Source organism: Epinephelus lanceolatus, chromosome 11 (assembly GCF_041903045.1).
Source record: "Epinephelus lanceolatus isolate andai-2023 chromosome 11, ASM4190304v1, whole genome shotgun sequence".
NCBI lineage: Eukaryota > Metazoa > Chordata > Actinopteri > Perciformes > Serranidae > Epinephelus > Epinephelus lanceolatus.
In genome coordinates, this window is record NC_135744.1 from 21,575,487 (window position 1) to 21,601,752 (window position 26,266).

The 26,266-nt window shown below is 41.8% G+C and overlaps 1 protein-coding gene across 2 annotated transcripts in view; it reads left to right on the top strand.

Annotated features, from left to right (window-relative positions):
• The first annotated feature begins 3,126 nt into the window (after nt 1-3,126).
• Nucleotides 3,127-26,266, top strand: part of gabrb4 (gamma-aminobutyric acid type A receptor subunit beta4) — an 82,153-nt gene continuing 59,013 nt past the window's right edge. Inside the window, exons 1-2 of one of the 2 annotated variants that reach the window (XM_033643926.2) lie at nt 3,127-4,313; nt 6,195-6,289. In XM_033643926.2, the coding sequence (XP_033499817.1) occupies nt 4,234-4,313; nt 6,195-6,289 (175 nt within the window). In that variant the 5' untranslated portion in view covers nt 3,127-4,233. The remainder of the gene's footprint in view (nt 4,314-6,194; nt 6,290-26,266) is intronic. The other variant, XM_033643918.2, reaches the window with a different exon arrangement.

Consider the following 26,266-nt stretch of genomic DNA (forward strand, 5'->3'; position numbering starts at 1 on the left):
TATTTCCTTGTGCAACTAAAGCACGTGGTAAGGTTAGAAAAAAAATTATGGCTTGGCTCAACATTCTCACAGGAAGCAAACAGTGGCCTCTCGAGTAAAAGTGTGGGGTTTGTTGAACCAACTCACCTCCACTCTTGCCCACTTTACTGACGCACGTTTAGCAGCGGTATGGTCTGGCGCCATGTAGTATTATAAAGTCACACTGCTTGGTGATGTATATCGCTGCCAAAGGTGCCTTTTTTTGCATTGGTGTCTGACGTTGAAATCACGGACAAAATGGCGGTATTAATGAGTTGGGAATGAGAGCGGGCTGATTAAAACACAAGGTGTAAAAAGTGAAAAATATAAATAAAAGAATATCATAAATTAAAAACATAAAAGAAAAATAAGAAAATAAAACACTATGTACAATATACAGATGTATACTATCACTGCAGATAGACAGTGTCAGTACAAGTGGACACTATCAGTATATTAATACAGATATAGATCAAAACAAAAAAGCTTACAAAAATGTCTTTGAATAAGCACAGCATATTAATGTGTGTTGACATAAAAAGCTTTACAATCTTAGAATTGATTAATAAAATAATAATCTTAGCAATAATCAATGCAATTAGCTCAGCTTTTCAGTGTAAGGACAATTATTAGTTCATTCATTATTGCAAACTCTACATTTTCTATGATCACTTAAAATGACTTCCTTAGTGGTTAGACCAGGGACCAGCAGCCATTTTTGCACCCTATACACTAATAAATTCTCTATTTTCCTCCAAGACTTTTTCTTTTTTGGGGTTGAGAATCCAAAGTTAGCCTTGCTAGAAAGACTCAACCCTCGTCACTGCTGTTGAGGTTCACAAAATTTAGAAGAAAAGGTGCCAGGCCATAAACATATGATGCACATTTAGTTGACAAAATGTTTAAGCGTTTTTTTGTTTTTAGTGTTTAGGCTACAGACGACACAGTGGTGTGGTGGTTGCCTCACAGCAAGAGGGTTCCTGGTTTGATCCCAGGAGCCCTTCTGTGCAGAGTTTGCATGTTCTCCCTGTGTCAGCGTGGGTGTTCTCCAGGTACTCCTGCTTCCTCCTACAGTCCAAAGACATGCAGGTTAATTGGTGACTCTAAATTGTCCGTAGGTGTGAATGTGAGTGTGAATGGTTGTCTGTCTCTGTGTGTCAGCCCTGTGAGTCTGGTGACCTGTCCAGGGTGCACCCTGCCTTTTGCCCAATGTCAGCTGAGATAGGCTCCAGTTCTCCCGCAACCCTCAAGAGGATAAGCGGTTACAAAAATTGATGGATGTTTACGCTCCACTTCTTTTTTTTTTAACAATTTAGGACTGTAAGAATCACTTTAGGCCTACAAAATGGTAAATGTTAATGTGTTAAAAAAAATAGCCTTTATTAATTTCTGTATAAGTCTTTTGTCAAAGCCACAGGTTGCCTACCTCTGATGTAGACGATTAACTTCAGATAACTTCGATACTGTGCTCTTTCTTAAGCGTCCTTTAACCTTCTGCTGCACAGAAACCTCTTCATTTTAGCTGCTTGTGTTTGTAACCAATAAGGTTCTACTCAAGAACTGAGGAGCAGCCCACTGATTTTGTTTAACTAAAAAAATCTTAACTCTATGTCCACTAATACCCTTATCCAAAGCTTTCAACTGCATCTTATGGCCCTCTTCAGCTTGTCAGTTTTATTTTTTTTACACTGAAATTCCACACTCAATGTACTGACTTAGTTACTTGTCTGTCCACTCCTGGGATGCAACAAGCATAAGCTGTGAAAGCCAGTCAGTGTCTTGCAGATCATGTCATGTAAATATAATTCCATTTTCCTATCCCAGCTGACACTGGGTGAGAGGCAGGGTACGCCCTGGACAGGTCACCAGACTATCACAGGGCTGACACATAGAGACAGACAACCTTTCACACTCACATTCACACTTACAGACTATTTAGAGTCACCAATTAACCTGCATGTCTTTGGACTGTGGGAGGAAGCTGGAGTACCTGGAGAAAACCCACGCTGACACGGGGAGAACATGCAAACTCCGCACAGAAGGGCTTCCTCCTGGGATTGAACCAGGGACCCTCTTGCTGTGAGGCGAGCTGCCCTATGTAAATATACATTGATAACCAACTTCATTTGGGTGTAAAACGCACTGGACACATGCAACCTAAGAGCTCGTGTTAGGGTAAGGTTGTGCTGTACTGTATCAATATTCTACTTTCTTTTTTGTTTTACAGTGACATTTACAAAAAAGTGACATTATTACCCAAATCAGAAAACATCACCAGAAAAACATAAATGTAATTTTTTCCTCCTTTGCAGAATCACTTCCTTTTTGTTCCGTGCTGTGACATCATCTATGGAAGGGACTAACAGATCCTTCCTCATATCAGGGTGTGGAGGACAGCAGAGAATATTCAAATGCAACAAATACCTGTTGAGTATTAACGTGTTTAAAAAGAAGAAGAAGAAACTATAAAGGGGCTATAAACTGATTGACTGGGCTGTTTATCACAGTGGCCCTGACAGTGATGGTGATGATGATGAGGGGGACAATGATGATGAAGCAAAAGCAGAGTGTGATATCCCTGACACGCCACATTTCTTTTATTGTAAATGGCGTTTCCCCCTCACCTCCTTATCATAACAGAAATGGCTCCACGGTACATCAGTTGCTATCTGCCTTTGTCCCACTGACACCACAGCGGTGACAGCATTGGGTCTGCTCCTTTAAATGAGCCTTTGCGCATAGCCTTCGAATCACCACAACTGCATCAGTGCTGGCTGGGGTTGCTTAGCAACTGGACAGCACAGAGATCCCTGAAGAAAACCTCCTCCTCTGTATAAAACACAAGCTTGTGTGATTCTTGAATTGTGATGTGCGCGTTAGCAATTTTCCAGTGAGGGTGTTTATGTTTCAAACACAAAAGAGCGACTCCTGGTTCGTGATGTAGGAATTAAATAAGTAAATAAATAAATAAATAAAATACGCGTGTTCATGGTGTGCGCGCACAGGGTTGTGTGTGTGTGTGTGTGTGTGCGTGTCTCTCTGTGTGCGTATTTCCAAATTGTGGCAAAGTGGAAGAAACGCATGAAAACGCACAGGCAAACACTCCCAGTATCCTAATGGGTTTCAGAGAGAATAGACAGACAATTGAGCGCATGAACAGGCTGTCGCTGAGGAATTCACCTTAGGTGTCCCCCCCCCCCCCTTCCCCCCCAGTAGGACATCATTTTAATTTCAACTTAAAACCAGATCGAAAGGAGACAAGAGACAAGATCCCCTCATCATGTCTCTTTGGACTGTTGAATGTCTGTTTGCTCAGTGTTTGGAGGAGAAGACGAGCGGACCACATTAACGTGTTGAAACGCCATTTAGCGTTGGACAGCGGAGGCAAGTGGGCTTTTCAAACAGCTTTGGCTTCTTTTAATATGATATCCGACGCTGTGATACATGCATTGGCGTATAAGGGGCCATCCATATTTCTCGGCATCTAATTTTTTTTTTTCCACCAGAGGAGTGATATAGCCCGCTCTGACGTCTGCATCAGATATTACCCAGTGCTTTTTCAATGTGCATTTTCCCCTCAGTGACTTTGCGCTGATCTACATCACCATCATCATCAGCAGCAGCAACGGGGGGAAAAAGGGAATGAAGATTTCATTTTTCTTTTTTTTAAACCCACCGCTCCCCTTCAGCCGACCAGCGTTCCCAGCTCAAACAAATATCTTTTAACAACATCACGTTGTGGAATAGTCTGGGCGCCGGAGCATCGCTGGAACCATGCCTCTTCTGCAGATTTGGACTGGGAAATTTCATCCACCAATTTGATCACCAAGAGGCTGCTGCTCAGTCATTCATGCCAGTGTTTGTTTTTTTAAGGGGAAGAAGACTTGTCATCACTTTTAAAAGTATTGTGTATGCTGTTTTTTGAGCAAGATGTCTGATCTTCTGGTGTTGGTCGAGGGGCTCTGTGACCTGCACGGATTTCCATAGCCGGGGAAGAAACAGCGGGGGCCAATTACCACATTTCTTTCTTTTTTTTTTTTATTAAATCAAGAAGCCTGTTTTAATGAAGACATCGCATGCGTAAATGTAGGCTAGTTTATTCGATATTTTTGAAAGGCAATTATTTTTTTAATTGCCAGTTTTTACTTTGTGCATTTTCTGGAGGGACCACTGGACTGGTTGGATTATAGAAACTATATATAAGGATTTGTGGAGATGTTGGGTCGTCAAGAAGATAAATTATGTGGAATTTTCTCTGCTCTGGCGGCTTTGTCCTTCTTCTGCTTTGTTCAAAGGTAAGAAAACGTCGCTTGGGGAGAGGTAAAAAAATTCATTTCACACCAACAGACGTGATTACCGGTCAATAAAAGGCTGAGATGTGGCAAATCGCATTAACGGGGTACCCAGGCCTACTTATTAGGGGCATTGCTGCCGATATATGCTCTATTAGACAGTGCTATGGCGCGCGCGAGCGTAAAAACATGCGCGTGCACTGTATCAAGCCTATTGTGAAACGTAACCTACTCCCGATATCGAAATGGGGATGTACATATGTGTGTGGCAAAGGGCGACTTTTAGTGTAATGCTGCCCAACATGACAGCACAGACCGATGATTAGCTGATGGGATCAATCAGCCGGCGATCGATTGATTACTCCGGGGTAAGCAGCCAGATGTATGAGTCTACAGTGCTGTTGCCACTCTGTCTGGAAGCCTACTTATTGCATTCATGTCTAAAAACGCAAGGCATTCATATAATGTTCCTAATTGCCTCCCCAATTTATTGATCAGAACTAAATCAATGAAAATCGGAAAATAATCTCAGCAGGTCATCAAGACAGGAGGAGGGCTGTGAGATTTCAATAAATATTTCTTGCACCTGGAATGATGACACTGTGAATAACTGCACAAGTCTGCATGGACATCATCACAGTCCCAATCTCCAGATCAATTCCTTTATTGTTTTGTTGTTAAAGGCACTGATAGGCTGCACATCCCTCGTGGCCTACTCCTTTTCCTTGGCTGCAGTAACCCACAGCCTCAGTTATGAGATGTAGGTGCTCAGTGGGAACTGGGTCGCACTTCCCTGACATTTTGATTCCATCATAATAACCCCCGGAATAACAAACGAAAGGGGCGTAATCTGGCATGTATTCCAGGTGTCATTGATATTTCCCTCACAATGATGCTCCCCGGGTGTCAAACCCACAAGTCAACTGTAACCGGCCAGCTTGATGAACAGCTGCACTACCTATGAGCTAATTGAACAGCGCTTCCCTGACTGAGCCGAGGGCTAGTGCTCCTATCTGGGGAGCAATTTTAACCCACTTCCTCCCCTCCTCCCCACGCTCATTCCATCCACACCCTCCTCCAGTAACAAGGAACCTCAGCTGGAGAGCCGGTCTCGGTCAGGTGATGCAGGTCATGGCACCAATGTTATAAGTGTCAGTCAGACTAGTGTGGACTATACGCTCCTCCTGGGGATAGTCTGTCTCCGGGCTCAGACCAGCCGAGCCTGTGTCTCTGACAGCATGATGGGAGGCTGTGTCGAGCCTGTTTAAACACATGCATGAATAAGACTGGGCTTCTACCTAATGTGTGAGCGAAAGAACTCAGTGATGGCTACTTTTAAAGACACTTTTTCTTAAGTATCAATGCTTGACAGGTGTATCGTCATCATAACCTCAGCTGATGAGATGAATACATGTATGTGGGGCTACAAGGGGGGGAATAATGCGTACACAAGGCACATTTTGAACATTTGCCATGACAACACCAGAGTCAGCATGTTTTTGATATAATTGTCTGACAACTGACTGCAACATACAAAAAAAAGTAGCTTCTTTGCAGTGTGAATGTTTATTCTTTTTAGGTGGTGACACAATGTGAAATTAAAACTGAAATTGAGTGTGAAATATAAGAATATGGGTGTGTGTCAGATGCTGTTTAATGCTAAGTCCTCTTCCCCTTTGTCAAAACCTCACCACGTCAGGGCTTCCTCTACAAAAGTGGCGTACATGCCATTATTGAGAACAAAGTGCGTGCAGTAATCATTTATCATACAGCAGGTGTGCTGGGGAGAAGCAAAATGTCTATGGCAAAAGTATCTGTTTTTGCAGCTTTTTTCCTCCTCTATGACTTAAAATGGCTCGTAACACTTGTGGTCTCTGCCCACAGCTCCTCCACTGGAAGCTCCGGAATGTCTGTGGCCAAGACCACCGTGGACAAGTTGCTGAAGGGATATGACATCCGTTTAAGGCCTGATTTTGGAGGTACGTGTCGCGGCTGCATGCGTTTCGGGGCTCTGAGGCTCTGTTGTGGAGGGTATTGACAAGCCAAGGTGTGCGCACGGTGATATTTACGAGCCATTCCCTCTGCAAATCTGTGGAAGAGTCGGCCCGTGGCACAATATATGGGGATGGCTTTGATGTGACTGCTACCATGTCATTACTATGCATCTATTCCCATATCGAAGATGGCTGCTCGTCGAGAAGTAGGGCACACGTGGATAAGAGCAGTAAAACACTATGCTTTTTAAAAGTGGGGATAGTGGATGTATTGATTTTTAATACTTTTCTGATTGGAGATGTTTTATGGCCTCGTTGTGTTACACGGCGGCGTTTCTGCGGCGTTTGATTTGCAGATCAGGAAAACACTTTTGCCCCATTAACTTTTATTGGAAATCGTGCATCTTTCACATCCGCTCTTTAGAGTAATGGTTATTTTGATAATTGCTGAAAATAGAAGGCGTGGGGGACAAGTCATTAGTGTGTGTCATTTGGGTTGATTGTTTTACCGAAGCTATTTCACCAAGACAGACGTTCAACAGTATAAAAATAGCTGGAATTTTCAACAGCAATGAATTTGCTAATGATCAGATTACTTTATTGTGATATTAAAATTACCTATGGCGCCTTAAGTGTAGGATGAATTTAAAGTGCTTCCTGTTTCATCAGCATGTGGGGCCTGGTCCTGTGCAAGGCCACTCACTGAAGACATCATAAGTCAACACTGACTGACAGCCGTAGCAATGGCTCTAACTGAACACAGTGTGTGATTGCACCTATTCATTTCGGCTCTGTTCTCGCTGTATTCAAAAACTTTGTCTGTAGAAAAGCTTATGGCCACTTCCTACAAGTCACTGTCTGCAAAACAAAGAACAAAGGAGGCTTTTTACTTCCAGGGCATGTTAACGGAGTGTGATGTTAATTTAATGAGAGCAAGTAACACAACAGTACGTCTGTCGCCACTTAAATTTCTTCCAGCTCCGGGGTTGCACGGCCAAAAATCCACCATATATGGAAATATATCAACAAGTTGATAAACCCTCTGCTTGGAAAATTCATCATCGTTCCATATTTAGCCGCAGTTGCTTCAAATCTTAGTCAGAAATAATAGGCATGGCATTCAAGTTACTGAAGGAATACACATTAACGAATGGTGGGTAGAGACAATGTGGCATGAATCACCTACAAAATATCTGGATATGCTGTGCAGCCAGGTTATTTGTATTTATACGTGATGATGTTCATTGCCTCAAGAACTTCACATATTTAATCCACTGTGGTAGGTTGGCTTTTTTCTGTAATGCTTAATAACATGTTTAAAATGTAGTAGTACATAGATTATACAGAATTTGGCTCATTGTTATTGTTATTTGTCACACATACAATTTAATGCACTATGACTAACGAGCATATACAAACAACATCTTTCTAAAATAGGCTGCAGGTAGCAGCTTGTCAGTCATGCGACCACATCACACTTGATGAGAACGAGAGCAAGCAGTGAAAAAACATATAGCAGGTGCGCCTCCTCATATAACCTTCCTCTGGTAGGGTGCTCTGCCAAAAACAGATGCTCTGATGAATGCTTATGTGCCAAAATGCGTTAGCCTGATGTTAGCCATTGTAAAAAATATGTTATAGTTGAGGTTACGTCTCCGTTCTGTCTTTTGGAGAGCTGCCATTCCAGAGTTGTTTCATAGATTCAGTGGAAGGAGAGGAGAGCAAGCGGCGAAGAAACGTCTCATTCACAACTGTTTTCAGACAGTAGAGTCAAATGTGTAATGGTCAACAGTAGTGTGAGCATTTCATGTTTAAGAATTTTCAGTTTGCAGCCAGTTTCAGTCAGGGAATTTTTCACTTGCTTCTATAACATATTGACACCTTACTCTGCCCCAGTGAAGACATTTCAAGTAGTGCCTTCATGACAGCTGGCAGCAATTTTAACTCATTTTAATGATTTTGAAGACTTATTGTCTTCTGCACCAGCAACTCACATCACATTTTGAGACATTGCGGCACATTTTTGTTGATACATACTCAACTAAAAACATCCGACAATACAGTAAAAAAAAACTTCACTTTTATATAAAATCCGTAGAGCTGTTCTGATACCAACTCCAGTATCGGAAATGCCTCTGATACTGCCTAAAATACAGTTTTCCTGGAAATCAGTTCTTTTTTGCCACTTTAAGACACTAGCCTACACAGCAAGTTTAGCTGTGCAGCAACTGGCAACTTCTGTTTTAGTGCAGTGTAGAAGAATTGTTTTACAGTAAAAGGTTTAACATTACCTGTTAGTAAAGTGTCAGCAATATTGGCAGTATTTTTCAACGTAAAGTCCCACCACTAAAAACGCAATGCAAACAAACTGTTTCAGGGTCAGTGGTATACAGCAGTTCATTTTTCTAAACGCAAGGGTATCGCATTAGTACTCAGTGCTGGCCGATTTACAGATTCAGGAATCTGAGGCTGCTTTCAGACCTAGAGTTCGCTTGCTCCAAATCAGGAACAGATTTTGTTACAAAGTTGCGTAATTGTCGAGAGTTGGTTCGTGTTCTCACAGCAGGTTGATTTTAGCGCTGGTCATCGTGGACTATGAGGCGCGGCTCCAACTAGAAAACAATGTTTTGATGCATTGGATGTGCTGAATGTGCATATTAAGGCAGTACAGGAGGAGGTGCACATTAATAATCCTCCAGGACTGTAACATGCTCATGTTTAACCCAAACAATGTGTCATGTGACTGCAGTCGGTTCGGATCAAGGTCGAAACACGTTCTCACCACAAATGAACCGCACCAGCGTTCGTTTGTAACCGGACCAAGACCACCTCTTCAAGAAGGTCTCGATCTGGTTGTTTTGGTGCACACCTGAGTGCGATTGCTGTGTTCACACCTGCCCAAATGAACTGCACTTAGGGGGCAAATGACCTTGAGTTCGACTGAACCGAACCAAACAGGGCAAGTGTGAAAGCACCCTAAGTAAATGTTGACTTTTGATTTCACATAGGACACAAACAGCGGTCTCCTGGGTCAAAGCCCTGTGTTTATTTGACCCTTCCCTGATTTCTACACGAAGTTTGTCTCTCTTCATATTATGATACCTGACTTCCTTCTTTGCTCCCATCATAATTACTTAGGCCACTAGTGTTCACAGCTGCCCAAACAAATTGCACTTAGGGGCCAAACAAACTTGAGTTCAATTGAACCGAACCAAACAGAGCAGGTGTGAAAGCACCCTGAATCGGGAAGGTAAAAATTGTATCGGAACATCTCTTAAAATCACACTGCGACATTTCCAAACACACATCTTGTCTTGTGTTTAGTTCTGTATATACTTCTCAGTGTAAACAAAGTAATGGCACATTTGGTTATCTGTATCATTTCAACATAACACAGTGCTTTAAATATGCATGATTTATATCAAACAACTAATGAATTAACACAAATCATGGAACTGTACCATTTTATATCATGTACACGACTGTAAGGAAGAATGTGAGAAAATGGAGGAGGACTTGTTTTGATCTCTGGTTCAAGATGTTTTTTTCTTTTTGAATTATGCTTTGGTATTGGCAGATTTTTAAATGTTTCAAGCTCTCTTGACTAAGGTAACTTCAACAACATATCTATGTCAGTGTTGGTTGCCTGAATATCTGCTGTCTAAAGCCCACGACTGTCTAGCAGCCTCTGAATGCACTGGAGTGGGTAGAGCAAGTTTTACAGAGTGAGTATCCCAGGCAGAGAGTAGCTGTGCTTTACCCTCAGGCAAGGGAGCTGTAGTCCATCATGTCTTGATATTTCCAACATCAGTCAGCTACTTCTGTCGTGACACAACTGCTGACGACCTTCAGCTCTCCAGATTCAACAAAGAGGGCTTTAATTTGGCACAATGCTGGACACTGACTGTGGCTCCTAACCGCGTGGCCAACACCCATATTTGAAATAAAAACTCAAAGGTGTACATTGATAGAAAAAGACCATGGTTTGAACAGTCAGGAAAAGGTTGCCAGGAGAGATGCCATAGGATTTTACCGATATGCTGTGGCCTTACCACCAGTGTAGCCAGATGAAAAGCCCACTCTGCAGTCACTGCCTTCTTCTCCCCATTGATCTGTAAGCAACAGTGGAATTCAAGAAATGATTCACAGACCCAAATAGTAGCTATACCGGCATTCAGGATCTTGCAGGGGAAGTGCATTGTATTCTTTTGAGTTTTTATAGTTATTTAATTTACAGAAAAACTAGGCTTTGTCATATTTTCCTGACTAATGCATCAGTTGTAAATGGTATATGTAACTCTTCTCTTTTTTATGATCTGCTTGTTTGGATTATAGCCCTCAGATGTAACTTCCAAACAAACTGCCCATGGTCATAGAGATGAATCATAGACCACAACCCCCATGTAACCTGAATGATGCATTTCGTAGATTTAGATTCAGCAAGGCAACCAGAGCTTTGCAGACCCGGCTAAGAAAGTATATTTTTTTTGAGGATAGAATCAAGAGTGTAAAATTCAAACTGATGCATACAGTCACTACTACTGTTACCACTTCCCAATCCAATTCCTGAAATAAAAGATGGAGAAGGGATATGTGTTTGCATCACACTCTGCCTTTGTCATCAACATGAGGTCTCTGCCTTCAAGTTTCACTTTGGGAATGTATGTTAGTCACTGTTTAGGGTGGAAATCCCTCTACAGACAAAACTGACTCGTGGATCGTCTCACTTGAGCCAGTGATATATCACAATTACCTTAAAGTGATAGTGATACTAATAGAGTGCTTAATTTTATCCCTTTTTCTTTTCTGTTTTTTAAAAATTCATTTGATACATGTCGTATGAATGGAAGCATCCAGTTGCGAAAAATGCCACCAGATGCCACAGGCGTGCAGTAAAACCATACTTTTGAATATTTGGGAGGCATTTGAACACACTGAACTGCCAATTCAATCAAATGCACTGCACTAGACTTCACCACACCACAACGTGTCTTGGTTGTAGCTGCTGCCAAACACACATTGTATTAAATCAAAGAACACTTGCTGTGATTGGCTGCAAGCTAAACTATACAAATAGTCAGTTTGTATACTAGTTTTGATACTACTTGGTAGTGGGTTGTTTCGGTCAGTATCTAAAAGGTATCGAGCACTAATACTCAGCAAGTACATACAAGCTTGCTACTTCAGTGTTGTTTTATCTTCTCCTATTTCATATTCAACCATAATAAAATAAGGATAAAACACATTTTAGTTCCAGTTTCTCCAACTGTATTTACACTTTCTCACACACCGTTGTCTCTTGTATGCTAGCCTTAACTAGATTATAAATGGGGAAATGCTTTTTTGAATAATAGACTCCTGGTTAGGCAGAAGATTTAGGAAGATGTGTGAGGATGTCTTAGGATTATTTGGTCCTGTTTGAAAGGTTTGATTAATTTGTGAAGGGAACTAAAGCTAGAGATTGAAACACTACAATATTGCTAATGGGATTATGGACAAGGTTTAAAAAAGAGTCGTATCTAGGTGGTAACCCAAGATTCACAAAAACTCTCGCAAGATTTTATGTTCCATGTTTCAAGTGATCATTTTAACCCAAACTTTTCCTAACCCTTAGCAAGTGTTTTTTTTGCCTAAACCTAACCAGGACTTAACTGATAGTGCTGTCACACCATAAAACATCAAGACAAGAATATTTTGAAGCAGCTTGTGAGAGTTTTGCAAATCTAGGATTTCCATCTTCGGCCAGTAAGAAGAGCTCTAAGTGTTTCTTGTGTGCGATATTCCCCATGAAGAACTTGTTTTCCAACCACCCTGATCCAAAGCCCTCCAGAGTTTCAAAGTTCACAGCCGTTTTAGTAAGTAAAGGCAGTTTAATGCCTGTATTTTCAGAGAGTTGCACCAGTTGTTGGAGCACTGTGAAGTTTGCATTGTGTTTGATGACATGCTGTTAGACAGGCTGCTCTGAAGGGTTAATGATGATAGCTGAATTGACTGAATGACTGAATTGGCAAAAAATCAAGTACAGCACTATATCCAGAGATACTGTGTAGTTTTTAAGGAGGAGCTGGGCACCCTCACGGAATTTAAAGTGAGGATGCACATTGATCAAGAGGCCACCCCTTAGTTTTACAAGCCCAGCTTGTGCTTTATGCCATGAAGGGAAAGCATAGGAAGAGTTGGAGCATTTGCACAGACTGGGATCATTGTACCAGTGCATGTTTCCAAGTGGGTGGCACCCATCATATCGGTCCCGAAATAAAAAAAAATTGGATATGAGCCCAACTTTAAAATGCACAAGGATTTGTTCAGGTACAACAGCCTAGTGCAGAAGTCTCCAACCATGTACCAGAAAGAGCCAACACTCTGCAGGTTTTGCAGCTAACCAAAGAATCCTCTTAGTGAGTAGTACTCTTCACAAGTAGAGGAAAGGAAGTCGTCAACCCTCCATGGCACATGGTTGGCCACCCTTTGACTACTGTACTACATGTTCGAGTAGCAGTTTAGACATAATAGAGGAGGACCTGTTTTTTATGTCCTATGTCAGCACCAATCTGTATGCCGAAGATGGATGCATCCTTTGGGGGACCGGAATGGTTGTACCTCCTTGTGACTGATCACAGATCACACAGGGGGGGACATGGTGAGCATTTCGGTGCCTCTGTTGAAATGTCCTGCCCAATTGTATATGTGTTGGCCAAAATAGACAAGGATGTAGAGAACAAATCCAATAAAAGAGTGGTTCCACCAGCTCTTTATATGCCTTAGCCAGTCCGTTGAAAAAGCAGATGTTCCTCATCAGTCCCTGGAATTGTGGATGCTCGCTCACTCAGGTGTTTGCTGTCCATGGCGTGCTTAATACTGCAGTGACAGAATATTCACCTGTGACATTAAAATGAGTTCATGAAACAGAAACGCATTTGTGAATACAGCTTCTTAGTATCCTGCCTCTAATGAATTAGAAAAGCAAGCAGTTCAGACAGTGAAAGAACACTTCAGAATATTACAAGAGGTTTGTCTTGTTTTCTGCACTGCCTGACACCACAGATGACTATGAGCTGCAAGTTGCTTTGAGTTATCCAAATGCATAGGGCCTCTGTCTTGTTAATTGTCAAGATGGTCGACTGGAATGTCATTAAATTGCACTGAGGCCATCGTCTTATGTGACATGACTTAAAATGAGTGTCAGTTTGCCAGAGCTTCCCATGGCAGCACCAGTGCACCTGGCACCATCAGTGCTGTTGCCAGGAGACCAGAGACCAGCTGACAGTTCAACTTCAAAAGGTAGAACCTTCTCACAAGATTCTTGATGAACAAGACCTTTCATACCGTCAACCCCTGATTTTTTTTTTTTAGCTTCCTGCAGCTGTAAGGTCTCCTGTCAGTTCTTGCAGAGGTTTTACTTGTAAACATCCTGTTGTTGAGTTAAGCATGTCCTGTTGTTGGGTACTTTTGGTTTTATGCTTTCTGCAGTAGTCAGTCTTATAGTTGCTTTTTTGATCTCTGGGCTTGCTAAAGGACACTCCCAAAGGGGCATTTTCAGTTTGTGGTGCTTCTCCAATTCACCCAGCTGAGAGGAATGAACTGCATCTGCCATTTGATTGTCATCCAAAGGCAACAAATGCGCTCTTGTATGTTGATGCTGATGTGAATTACTAAGGGTGTGTCCATATAGCATTTTGGCAGACACAGAAAAGTGCTTTTGGCAGAATAGCGCTGGCAAGGCACTTCATCAATGGGTTTTGTTTGTGTGACAACACTGTCTTGACATTAATGTTAGCTAGGTAGCTAAGGTAATGCTAGGGTTGTCTACACAGTTAACAATAAGCTTACTAGGGCCTCCCCGTGACTAAGAATTTTCCTAGTCGACCGCTAGTCGTCATTTAGGGTCATTAGTCGACCAGTCTCCGGCATGTTTACGATATTGATTTAATTATTAAATCATATATTTTGGGCGGGGCAACACAATGGTTTGAGTTGAAGGTGTGAGAAAGAACAGCATCAGTAACATTGTTAACACTGTGCTACATTACAGAGAAATACAAAACCGTACTAATGAACCTTCATTAATATAGGCCTATATTTTATCTACAAGTGCACGTCACACACTGAGCGAGCCGCCTGTTAATGACGCTGTGGGCTAATGGGCATGTAGCTACTTCCATGTTTCAGATGATACGTCATGTTTGTAGTCGACCAATGAAGATGAGTTTACATATCACCTTGGGTTCGTCCTTCACCTTCTCAAAATGATCCCACACTTTGGATTTCCTGCCCGACATGTTATTAACTAGCCTGTGGAATAACCGCAGGTACCAGCTCTGGAAATTAACCTGACTCCTGTCTGACTGCTGAGCGTGGACACTTCCTGTGTCTGTCCTTTCAAATTAAATTCCCACATGGTCCAGTCATAGGTTTTGATTTATTTTGACAAGGGACAGCTCCTAATAGCAGCCAGTGAAATCTTGCCGACTAATAAGCTTACAACGCATATGGTGATAGAAGCACGACACTCAACAGCAACATGTAGTGTCCGACCGACCAGCTCCCACAAATGGGCTCTCTGTTTTTGTTGTGATAGTTTCTGACTGACATTTCTGAAAAGATTTTGTTGACATCAAATACCAGTATCTTATGTTTTACTTCAGCATTTTTTTTTGGTAAACAGTTTAATATTTACATGTATATACACTAAAACTGACCTTTTTGCTGCACATTAAGAAAGAGGCAGAGAATCATTAGAAGCAGAACCATTTACTCTACAGTTGAGTCTCTCATTAGCCGTCACATGGCAATATGTACTGTATGTTGCAACGAAGTATGTAAACAAATTCGAGATTAATCATATATAGACATTATTCATATATTTGTTCAGATGCTTTGTTGTTTGAAAATCGCCAATGAATAGCAATGTTGATAATCATCGTTTATATATACACAATTTCACTGCAGCCATATCTCACTTTTCAAATCTGTTTCTCATTGCCTTGCATGCATGCACTCACAAAAACATAGGCATTCAAGAGCCCTTGAGACCTCACATCTCTGCACCAAATCATTATTCCACCATCGAGCTGTCGGTCACTACAATGAAACCATGACTGTAAATTCTGCCTCTCCTGGACAACCTGCCCATCTTAATATATGGAAACCCTCTGAAATGCACGGCACGATTTCTCTGACACATGGCCTCGGCACATACCGTACACATTGGCCTGGTGGGATGTTACGCTGTATGATGAAGTGGTTTTCATGAAACTGATGACCCGTAAAATGTATCTGAATAAATTTATTAAGTAGAGTAATGAAATACATGACCTAGCTAAATCAGTTTCATAAGAGGCCCATTTAATTATTAACCAGTCTCTCAATACATTTACGAACATGGTGTTACCTTGTAGTAGACGATTATTTGAATTTGAGTAACAACAGCAACAAAGTTAATGTTTTAGATCGTGGTGAGGACACACATGCTGCTTTGGTATGTACAGTGAGTGTTTTGATCACGCATGAAAAATCAGTTTTACAGGATGTTAACGTAACCTATAACATGACCTTTGAAGTTCTTCTTCAGGCAGTTTGTGCATTTGTTCCATCGACTGTACACAGCCATTGTCTTCTCTACTCATTGCCTCAACGTGCATGGAAAGACTTCTGGTTTTTCCACCCAGTCAGCATATGCAGTCAGCCTTGTTTCCAGGATTTGAAGAATAACCGCCTATGGCCTCAAAGAAGATGCCAATCACTGGATAGTCTACCACTTGCTTACTGTAGGCCACTTGGTGTGTGGTCACATGTACGCCTTTATCTTCTGCATGTGATCTAGTAAGAGGTTATATCTTTTTGTGTGCACTTCTGCTGCCAGGGGTCATGGACAGTGCAGGGTGGGGTGTGTACCGTCGGTCAGGAAAAAGGGCGGGGCAATTGCTTCTGTCGCCATGTATTGATTTGCACATGGGACCTGGAATCACGGAGAGTAATGGGTCACCAGTGTGCGGACTTGCTTGAGGGATTCCATCACGAGAGAAATTCACCGTATTGATCTTAATATTAAAGAAAAATCCAAAATACACAAGAAATGTGACATCCAGTGAGTTGGAGGCGATAACAGGCCCGGCTCAGCTCTTACCTCGGTCACACATTCGTCCTTCTGGAGGACATATTTCATATCAAGCTGTCATCATCACGGGAATGGGTTTTATGATCCCAGCTCCCATCATTAACAAAGCATGAAGGGTGACATATCACGAATGCTGTGAACATGCCATTTTTCCTGCTGAGCTTTTAACCAAGAAGTAAAGGGCATTTTTGGACTACAAAAATGTGTTAAAATTCATACTCATCTACACTCAACACTACAGAATTTTATGGATATACACACGTAGTTAAATTTGCTGTGGCAGGAATCAGAAGACTGTGTATAGCTGGTACAAGGCATGGCAACAAATGTGTTCAAATACAAGTGCTGATCATGAAGAGCACAAAGTGAAGTTGAAAACCCCCACCTCCCCCACCCCCACTAAATATAGTTGACAAATGTCCAGGGGGTGGTCTGAGGCAAGCACTTTTGAAATGGTGACTTTGGGATGAGCTTGTCGTCACAGAGAGAATATAGTTTTAAATGGCCAAGCCAGTGTAGGCTGTGCTGCAGAATACAACCCTGTAGAAATTACATTTGTATTTTATCAAAATACATTCGTAATTGGCGATGTTTCTTTGAATTAATTAAACGCTATATTTATGTACCACACTGATGGGTGGATAGCAGGCATACAAAGTGCAGAACTGTGACGCCAGAATCCCAGGTTTGTGTCCAGGCTCCTGTCCTAGGTTTAGGGAAGGATCGTGATTTCAATTGTTGGTAGTATGTGTGAATTACTTCAGTCCATCTTACCAGCACCCAGATCTCCCTGCTCATCTCTCAGCCATGCTGGCTCTAGGGCTGTTGCTCGAGCTACTGCTCGATTGTATTTCCGCATTTTTGTATACCTGCCACGACGGACACGAAGAGTGCAGAAGCAGATCAAGAGAGCAACCCATCCTTAAGTCTCTTTTTCTCTCTGAAACGCAAACCAGAGTCAGGTCAAACTGTAAGATTAGGCAGTGCTGATCAAATATAAAACCTACATTATCATGGTGTATTGCGCATTTCTCACCTTTAATGTATAAGAAACAGACTTTAGTACACAGTTTGACTGTCATAAGAGAGTTTGTGAACAAGAAGCGGTTGCCACACTGTTTCCTGCATCATGAGCTGTTAGGGAGCGATCACACCGAGATGAAATGCTAGAAACGCGACGCCAGTAAAACCATTGTTTTCCTATGATACAGCGTGTCTGACCGGCGTTCAAGTGTCTTTTTAGACAGCCGTTTTTCCGGCGTCTTTTTAGACGCGTGTTTTTGTAGACGCTTCTTTTTAGACGCGCGTAGACGCTGAAAAGTTAAAATATTTTCAACTTTTTAAACGTCAGACGGCAGTAGCTAGCGCACATTGAATAAGCGCTTCCAGCGTTTCAAGCGTCATTGAAGCATCCGCGTCTCTAGCGTCTCATTTCTGTGTGATCGCACCCTTAATGTGTTGTCTCAAAACTTTTCCCAAGAAATATTTCAGCTTATTGTTTAACTGTAATTTGAGGTTTGTTACCAGCCCGTCGCCATATTTTTTTCTATAGCCGTGCTCGCATTACGTCATCCTCCAGTGGGAGCATTTATTGGTCTGTTGTGACACGGTGCATTCTGGTCGTAGGAGAATGTGTATTTAACCTCTTTTTATTATTTGTTTTGGCTGTACACGTTTTTTTTGGTCACTTTCACTTCCAGTAGTAATTGGCACAGGGGTGGGCGTGGTTTCACGTTATCTCACTTGTTCATTCGTTGGCATGGTGGCTTTTAGACAAAGAGGGTGAGTTTTTGGCTCCGATATTTTCTATTGACCACAATCACATTATGTCATCACGTCACTTAATATTTTGTTTCTTTTAATTTTGCTTTATTTATCTTAGTTGTGTGTTTAATAAATCATCATAAAACACATCTTTGGACTTTGGTATGGATATCTTTGAGCAAGTCACACTTACAAGCCTACTCAGCCTCTTAGCAGCTTTTTCCATTGATAGTGCAATAGTTAACGCCACAGCCCTTGTTCTTTGTTTTCTCTGGTCCTGTAGCACCAATTTCAAAAGTTTTTCTACTGCATAAACAGCCTAGTTTTATGAAAAGACCATGTTTTCAGCAATGAAATACTTCTTTAAATGTTAATCAAAAAAGATAACAATAAAATAAACTGCAGTAGTCACTACAAGTGAATAGGGCATTGCAAGAAGCCTATTTTGGTGAAAGACAAGTGAAATACATTGACCATGAACATTGTGTTTAGTATCAACATTTTTGCGACTTGCCAATTAAATGGAGACATTTAAATTACATTCATATTCTGTAACAGCTTATCCTGTGAGAGGCGGGGTACACCCTAGACAGGTCACCAGACTATCACAGGGCTGACACATAGAGACAGACAACCATTCACACTCACATTCACACCTACGGACAATTTAGAGTTATCAGTTAACCTGCATGTCTTTGGACTGTGGGAGGAAGCCGGAGTACCCAGAGAAAACCCACACTGACACAGGAGGAACATGCAAACTCCACACAGAAGGGCTCCCCCACCCCACACACCTCTTGCTGTGGGGCGACAATGCCAACCACTGCACCACCGTGCCGCCCAACATTTAAATTAGTCCTATATAAACATAATTTCTCGGAGACAGGGCTGATAGAATACCAGACTAAAGTTATTTAATAGTACACTAATGTACGCAGAACAAAATATATAGAACATAAAATTTTTTCTGACACAAGATGCCACCTAGATTGTATTTGAATTAAAACATTTAACTTGCTGCAAATAAAAAACAATCATTAAAAAGGAGGTGCTTCACTGACGATGTGCACATTTCTTCTCCCAACCGTCAATGTAGAGTACATACCAGTGTTTAATGTGATTACAGAAAACTGCAAGTTGTACCACATGAAGCACGAGTTTGAAGCTCTTTAACTGATTAAAGTGCACGCTTATCTTTCTTTCTTCATTACATAGGAAAGCCAGAGAAAACATAAGTCGCCTGGTTGTTTTTAAGGTCTAGGTAATCTGCTTGATGGCAAGTCAGCGTCAACCCATGAATTGCATCTGAACAGACGAGTCGACATAACCTGGTTTAATTAGTGCTTATTTTATTTTTTTGAGTGCTACATGTTAAAACCTCTGTGACTGATCCATGAACTCGGTCTTATTCTGATTATGTGCGATGCTTTTGTTGCTTTGCGACATTTTCTTTCCTTTTAATGTTGTCTGCAAATATGTACGCTGGACTCTGATCCTGGCGTGTTTTTTGATTCAATGGTGTCTTGTAAGCACATGCGGGCTGGGCAAAACTGTTTGCAGGACACAATAATAAAAAAATCATTCAATGCATCCATTCAATTTCACATTAAAGGCTCAGATAGATGACAGAAGATGATGAAATACAGTTATGAATATGCTGCACAGCAGTCATGATTGCTCTGGAAGTTGTATTTGTATTGCATGTAATGTATTGGGCTGTTTCATACTATTCAGCTTCTTTGCAGTGGTTGTTGATTATGTCAGCATTTACATTGTCTTTTTCCCCCTCCTATACTGAACATGGAAAATAATTTAGATTATCAGCACAAATACAGTTCTCTGATGCTTTCCTAAGCTACTCTCCTTCTTTACTTTGTCCTTGTCTGGCGTAATAAACAGCGAAACTGGCTTAGTGTGTATTAAATGGTATTCTGTCGGTTGTGCAGCAGAGAGAAAATGAATTTCGCCGAGCATACTGTAGATGTGCATAAACAGGATGACGAAGAAACTGGAGAGCCTGTGACTGTCTAACAGAAGGTGCCATACTGGGGTAATTTATGAAGTGTTGTCAATTGTTGTAGACAGCCCTGCAGATTTTTAGAAATCCACGTGACTGCTCAAAATTGCAAGCGATAATCTGTTCTGTGATTATTTTGGATTCGGGCGTCAGAGGTGCATGTAGAGATGCAAAATGTGTCTGTACAGGATGTATTAATGAAAGTTCACTTGTGTACCTTTTCGGCAGAAAGGACAGAAAAGAAGGCGTCCTGACCTCTGACTGTAAAATCAAATGTATAGCTCCTCTGAGAATAACACAGGGAAGAGGTGACTGTGAGAGTCCTCGAGGGGTTCTCTGAGGTTGTGGGAGCATTTTGGGTGTCACAGGCTATAAAATTAAATTATTTTTGTTGAGAAGCCTCATGTAAACATTCAGTATATCCACAAAGTCCTATGCACTGTCAGTATGAAGCCTCCTTTCGTACTGCACATCAAGACATTAGACATCTACGTCACCCAAACTTTAAATACACAACACATATTGTAGCAAATGATCTGTAAATATGCAATCTATGGACAACAAGCACAACATAACATCACAAAGTACGGCCTTAAAAAATACAGCGAAGGTAAAAACACTTCTTTAACACACTGGGCCCTTTTTAAAGTGTATGGTACAAGTGCATTTCACATGTGTCCAGCTCCACTTTTGCTAATTAAATGGCGCATAATCTGGGCGCGAAGTAAGGCCCAAGGGGAAAAGGGGTTGTATTTAGTCCCTTAATTAATCATAGGTGTGTTTTGGTGTAACATGACCTCAACCACTCAGTTTCATCTCCCATTCCTTTAAACGGTATTTAAAATGGTGAATTCTGCAAATTAGAGAAGCAAGCAGTTTTCTGAGTAATGCAGTGAGAGCATGTATATGTCTGCAGCAAATATTGTGGGAAATTTAAGCAGCAAAACTAAAAACTGTAGTTATAAACTTAACAGAGGAAACAGATATACAATTTTAGTTTCTGAAACAATCGATTAGCGATGGGCAAAGCAGTTCTTTTGATGTTACTGAATCACTAGAATCAGTTCATTAAAAAGATTCGTTCACCGAATCGTTCAGTGCTTGGCGAGAGGAGCCCTGACTGTGTACTGCGTAGTCTGACTCACTGAACTGATACACGGCTGAGCTGCTGCTGCTTAGGGTTGGGTCGGTTCTCGGTAATACCAATTCGGTTCGGTACTCCATCTTGGACCGGATTTTTTCTTTTTTTGAGACCGACCAGACCGCATACTCGGGTGGAACATACGCGGAGCGGACGTCGCGGAGGTGCGCCCGGTAAAAGTGGACGTCCACAAGCCCTGTGTGTGCAAACCACGACTGCGCGGACTCCACTCCGCAGACCAGTGTCACACAAAAGACTGTTGGGCATGTATTTTTCACATTGCGGGAATTTTTCATGGACATTTTTACGCGGAGTCCGCTCCACTTATAGTACGCCCAAGTCTGTGAGCACCTGTGTCTGCCTCTTCGCCAAGCACACAGCGAGCAGGAGAGAGAGGGGGGTGGGGCGGGGACTGAGCTAGGGGGTGCGAGTGCGCATGCGCCAAGGCCTCTACTGTAGCCTAGAGTTTGATTAATAGTGATGGGGAGTCGATAATGGTAGACAGTTTAGTCTCAAAGAAATCAAAGAATGCGCCACTATGGCAACACTTTGGCTTTGAGCCAGACGAAGGAGGCAACCCTTGTTTGCACTGATTGAGTAAGCTGCAAAATTTATTTGTAAGGAATAAAAGAAACAACTTGTTACTGTCACTCTGTTTGTCCTAAGGTCGTTTTTTATTTTAAATGAGTCAATTGCACCCCCAAGTGGCGAAAATCCGGTATTACCAGCTTGATGCGGTTTTTTTACAAAAACCGGACCGTTTTTTTTTTTTTTCTCATACCGACCCAACGCTACTGCTGCTTGAGTCTCATTACTGGCCAGCCTAATGTTTTAAGTCTGTTTATCTGTAAACTAAGTCTTTTAAAACAATGGGGAGGTGTGTGATTGTGTTCATGTGGCTTGACTCCTGGCTACATTAGCTGTTAGCTTGGAGAAAACGGTCCCTATGAAGGTGTATCGCTGAGAAGAAATTATGTGAATCACTCAGGGATCGGGGTTACATCGTTCACTGAGTGATTCATTCACCGAGTGATTCGTTCACCAAGTGATTTGTCATGCGGTAGGCAGTCCCTCCTGCACCCTGGCTGCCTCGTGACCTGCGAGTGATTCATCATTTGCACGGACCGAATCGACAGTTCCACTCCCAGCCTGCACGCAATGAATGAATCAGTTCCGGAAGTGATTCACTTCAGTTTGTTCACTCAACAGATTTGTTCTTTTGAACAATTCGTTTGCGAACGACAACTACAATCGATGCAGTTACGCTCTCTTAACCCTTTCAAACCTGGAGCGACATCACTTGTCTTGCGCTGCTTTCAGACGCCTTTCGCAAGCATTTGAACCCTGAGCACACTGGTGCAATTTCTTTCAGAAACATGGGGGACAAAAGGCAATGAGCAACTTGGTAAGAACTGTCCCACAAATTGCAAAGAAAACAAATAGACTTAGAAAAATATTAAAAAAAAAAAAAAAACTAGGGAAAAAATATATTTATAATTTTTATAATTATTACATTTTAAATACAGAATGATTACAGTTTTTAAGCATTCTTTCCAGGTCATTTCCATGTTTGTTTGTTCATTAGATTGTCCATGTACTGTACATACCTTTTGTATGTGTTGGCAACTCTGCTCGTGTCAATTTGAGCTGAACCAGAATATTCGACTATTGAGATTTTCATTTGTCAGATAGGTGTTTGGTTTTCAGTTTTGGGATTTGGATATCTTTTGTCTGTTTGTTTTGTTTTGTTTAGCTTAGAGCTATAACTTATCTGTGATAAGAAAAATTGTCTTAGGACCTCGTTCAACCAGACCACGATAAGATAAGATGATTTAGTGCATCCAATTGGTGTACAAGTCCTGATCAGCTAAGCTAATATTACAAATGCTGTGCCGGTTAAATAAGAATAATTCTAATAAGCATAAGAATAATTCTCAATAGTTTATCATTCCCCCAACAGCCCTACTGTTAATACCACTAGTGTACAGCACGCTGAAATTCATGTTGCTTCCATAGCTGCTCATAATCCTGCGTTTATCTTTCTCCACAACCAGACAGCTGTCTGTCAGGGCTCCATTACAACTGAACCGAGTATTTATCACAATGTACTCTAAAGGAATTTGACATGAGCCTTAATGGTTCCAGCTGAAGGAGCATTAGCGTATATTTTGCAGTTTAACGATCTTGAACATTAAAAAGCATCAATAGGTGCCAGGAGCGCGGGGACCTGAGAGCCCGACTCTGTCTGTGAGGCAGCTTGTGGCCATAACCGTAAGCACCTGATCCCTGGCTATAGGCGGCATTCACTTTACCACTCTGATGCAGCTCAGTGCCGGTTCATCCTGCAGCAGTGTCATCAAAGTACGGTCACCTGTCCCCGCCTGCCGTACGCAGCCTCGGTTTTACTGATCTCATTTCCCATTGATCCAAATGAGCCCCGGCTGCAGCTTGATCTTGTTTGTAATGGAAAAGCAGTAAATGTAGCCATGAAACTGCAGATCAGTTGCAGTGAGACTGGTGAGTAGAATAGACACTTAAATGACCAAATATGAGAGGGAGAGCCCGGACACATGAGTAAATGCAGGAGCTGTAGCACTTTATATTCAGGTTCTAATGCACTATATTGTACGTAATGTAAGTGTAATGGATCTTAGGCGTTGGATCCTATGAGATAACAGACTAAATGCTCTTCACATACTGTATGCGTGCAGCTATTTACAGAAATCACTTCCCCACATGATAGTTTTACCCTCTGTGAACATGACTGCTGATTGATGTGTGCAGGACGTCAGCTGCAACCTGCATTTTGCCAGCTGCAGCTCGTAAATGAAATACGGCTGCAGTTCTTTCAAGAGTGGACACTTTTGCAATACTGAGGACAATCTCCTAGTGTGTGCTGCCACATGTCAAACGGTGGGCTGCTTTGCATACGGGCTGATAGCACAGGCCACTGTAACTCAGTCTCAAAGCAATGCCTATTCAGCGCAAAACAGGAGTGTGTTGTCAGAATCCCAGGATGGATGTTGGGGCATGAACAAGTGGTATCTATCCTGATGAAGAGAGAAGGCCCAGTGATTTATTTCAGAGGAAACACAGGAAAAATGCTCAAGCTGGGCGCTTTTCCCTCTTCCCTTCACTTAGATTTTCTATTTGAATTAAATGAGGTGTGTATGTAGGCAGGCAGAGGGGGGCAAGGGTGGTGAGAGATGGCATGCAGGAGAAAGGACATACTTCATCTTCCCATTAAAAGTGTTGTTTTCAGCAACTTTGAAATGAAGGAGAAAAATGCTGATAGAATTGCACCAGAATGTATCGCAGTGGACTGCAAAGTACAAAAACCCTAGGTCAGACATTGGTGAGGCATCCTGCATGCTGGGCTTTTTTTTTTCTCCTCCTCTTCCACTCTCCTCTTAAGGTCCCCAGTGACTCACTTTTTGAACCTGCAGTGATTGATGGGAGATGTGCCCTTGACAGGGCCACGATAGGCTGGCCAAGGGCAAGATGCAGCTATCCAATTGTTTCACATAGATAAACAAGGAAAGAAATGTCATTTACAGCATCTGGAGATAGAGGCTGTCATCCTCACTACCAGGAAGCACGCTTAAAAGCCCATCTCATTATTGAACTCCAACGGCTGGCCGTATAAGACGGGTTTCCACATAAAAATGATGTGTGCATCATGCAGAGCTGGAGGAAAAACAAGATGGGAGAGTGCAGATGTTGAAGTCAACAATATGAGAGAAACATTAATAATATAAAAGCGAGACATGCTGTACTGATATGCTTAGAGATCTTAATAATTGGCCTTTGTAGTTGCATCCTTTCTTATGTTTGGCCTACTGTGTCTACTGTTATAGCACTCTGTCTAAAGCAATTCATTTTAGCTCATGGCCCACATACAGGCTGATTTGATCTTAAGTGAGCCGGGTCAGTAAAACCATAACAACATCTCCAAGAAGCTTACATCTACAGTTACAAAAAGGAGGATTAACAGCCTCATGTCTTTAGTAAAGGAAGTGCAATTTTAACAGTATGTTTAAGTTGTTAAACATGAATGTCTTCACAAACTCACCCTCAAAGTGTGGCTCTGATGCTCATGTTATTTTGTTAGCACTGAGGTAGCTAGCTTTCACAGCTACATCGCTGATCTCTCCGCTATGACTAGAAACGGACTTTCCCAAACCTGCCAAAGATTTATTCATCTTCTCTGTTCTCAGTTGTCTTTGCAAGTTCTTCCATTTTTCACCCAATGTTTTATTCCCCAAGCGATGAAAGATGCTGTGAACACACCGAGCACACTGGCTTCCATTGACCTCTGTGAAAAAAGAAAAGGGGGGGTGGTCCATTTTTTTTCTTGAAAAACACTCCTTGTTGACAAAGACATTTTCCACGGACAGCTCCTACAAGAACAGAAGTAGTACGTAAGCATGTGCGATGCGTAATAGTTTATCCAGCAAAGGGCCTGCTACTCTCAGCGCATTTTATTGAAAAATTGAAATGAATGACATCTTTGCAGTTTTACACTTTGCAAAGTCATCCAGTGGGCAGAATAGGATCGTTTGGAGAGCTGGTTCTGGCCCACAGGCAGTATGTTTGACACACCTGATTTAAGTATCTACAATTTTACATCAGGGTGGAGATAAGTTCTATTTCTCTCTTATGAGTATGTGATGGCTCAGCATATGCAGAAACATTTTGCAAGATATGGCAAAGACGCACTGTATGAAGTAAAATTTTGTTTGCTGATTGCTTTGGTGCTCAAGCTCAGTCTCCTACAAATTCCATTCATTAACCGACAGAAAATTCAGGTCGCCACAAACAAACAATAGTTGCGGTCAACAGTTTGATCACTTCAAATCAGTGCATCAGAACCAACCCACCCTCACCAAATAAAGCCCTATGTTTCCTCTGTCTCTAATGGCC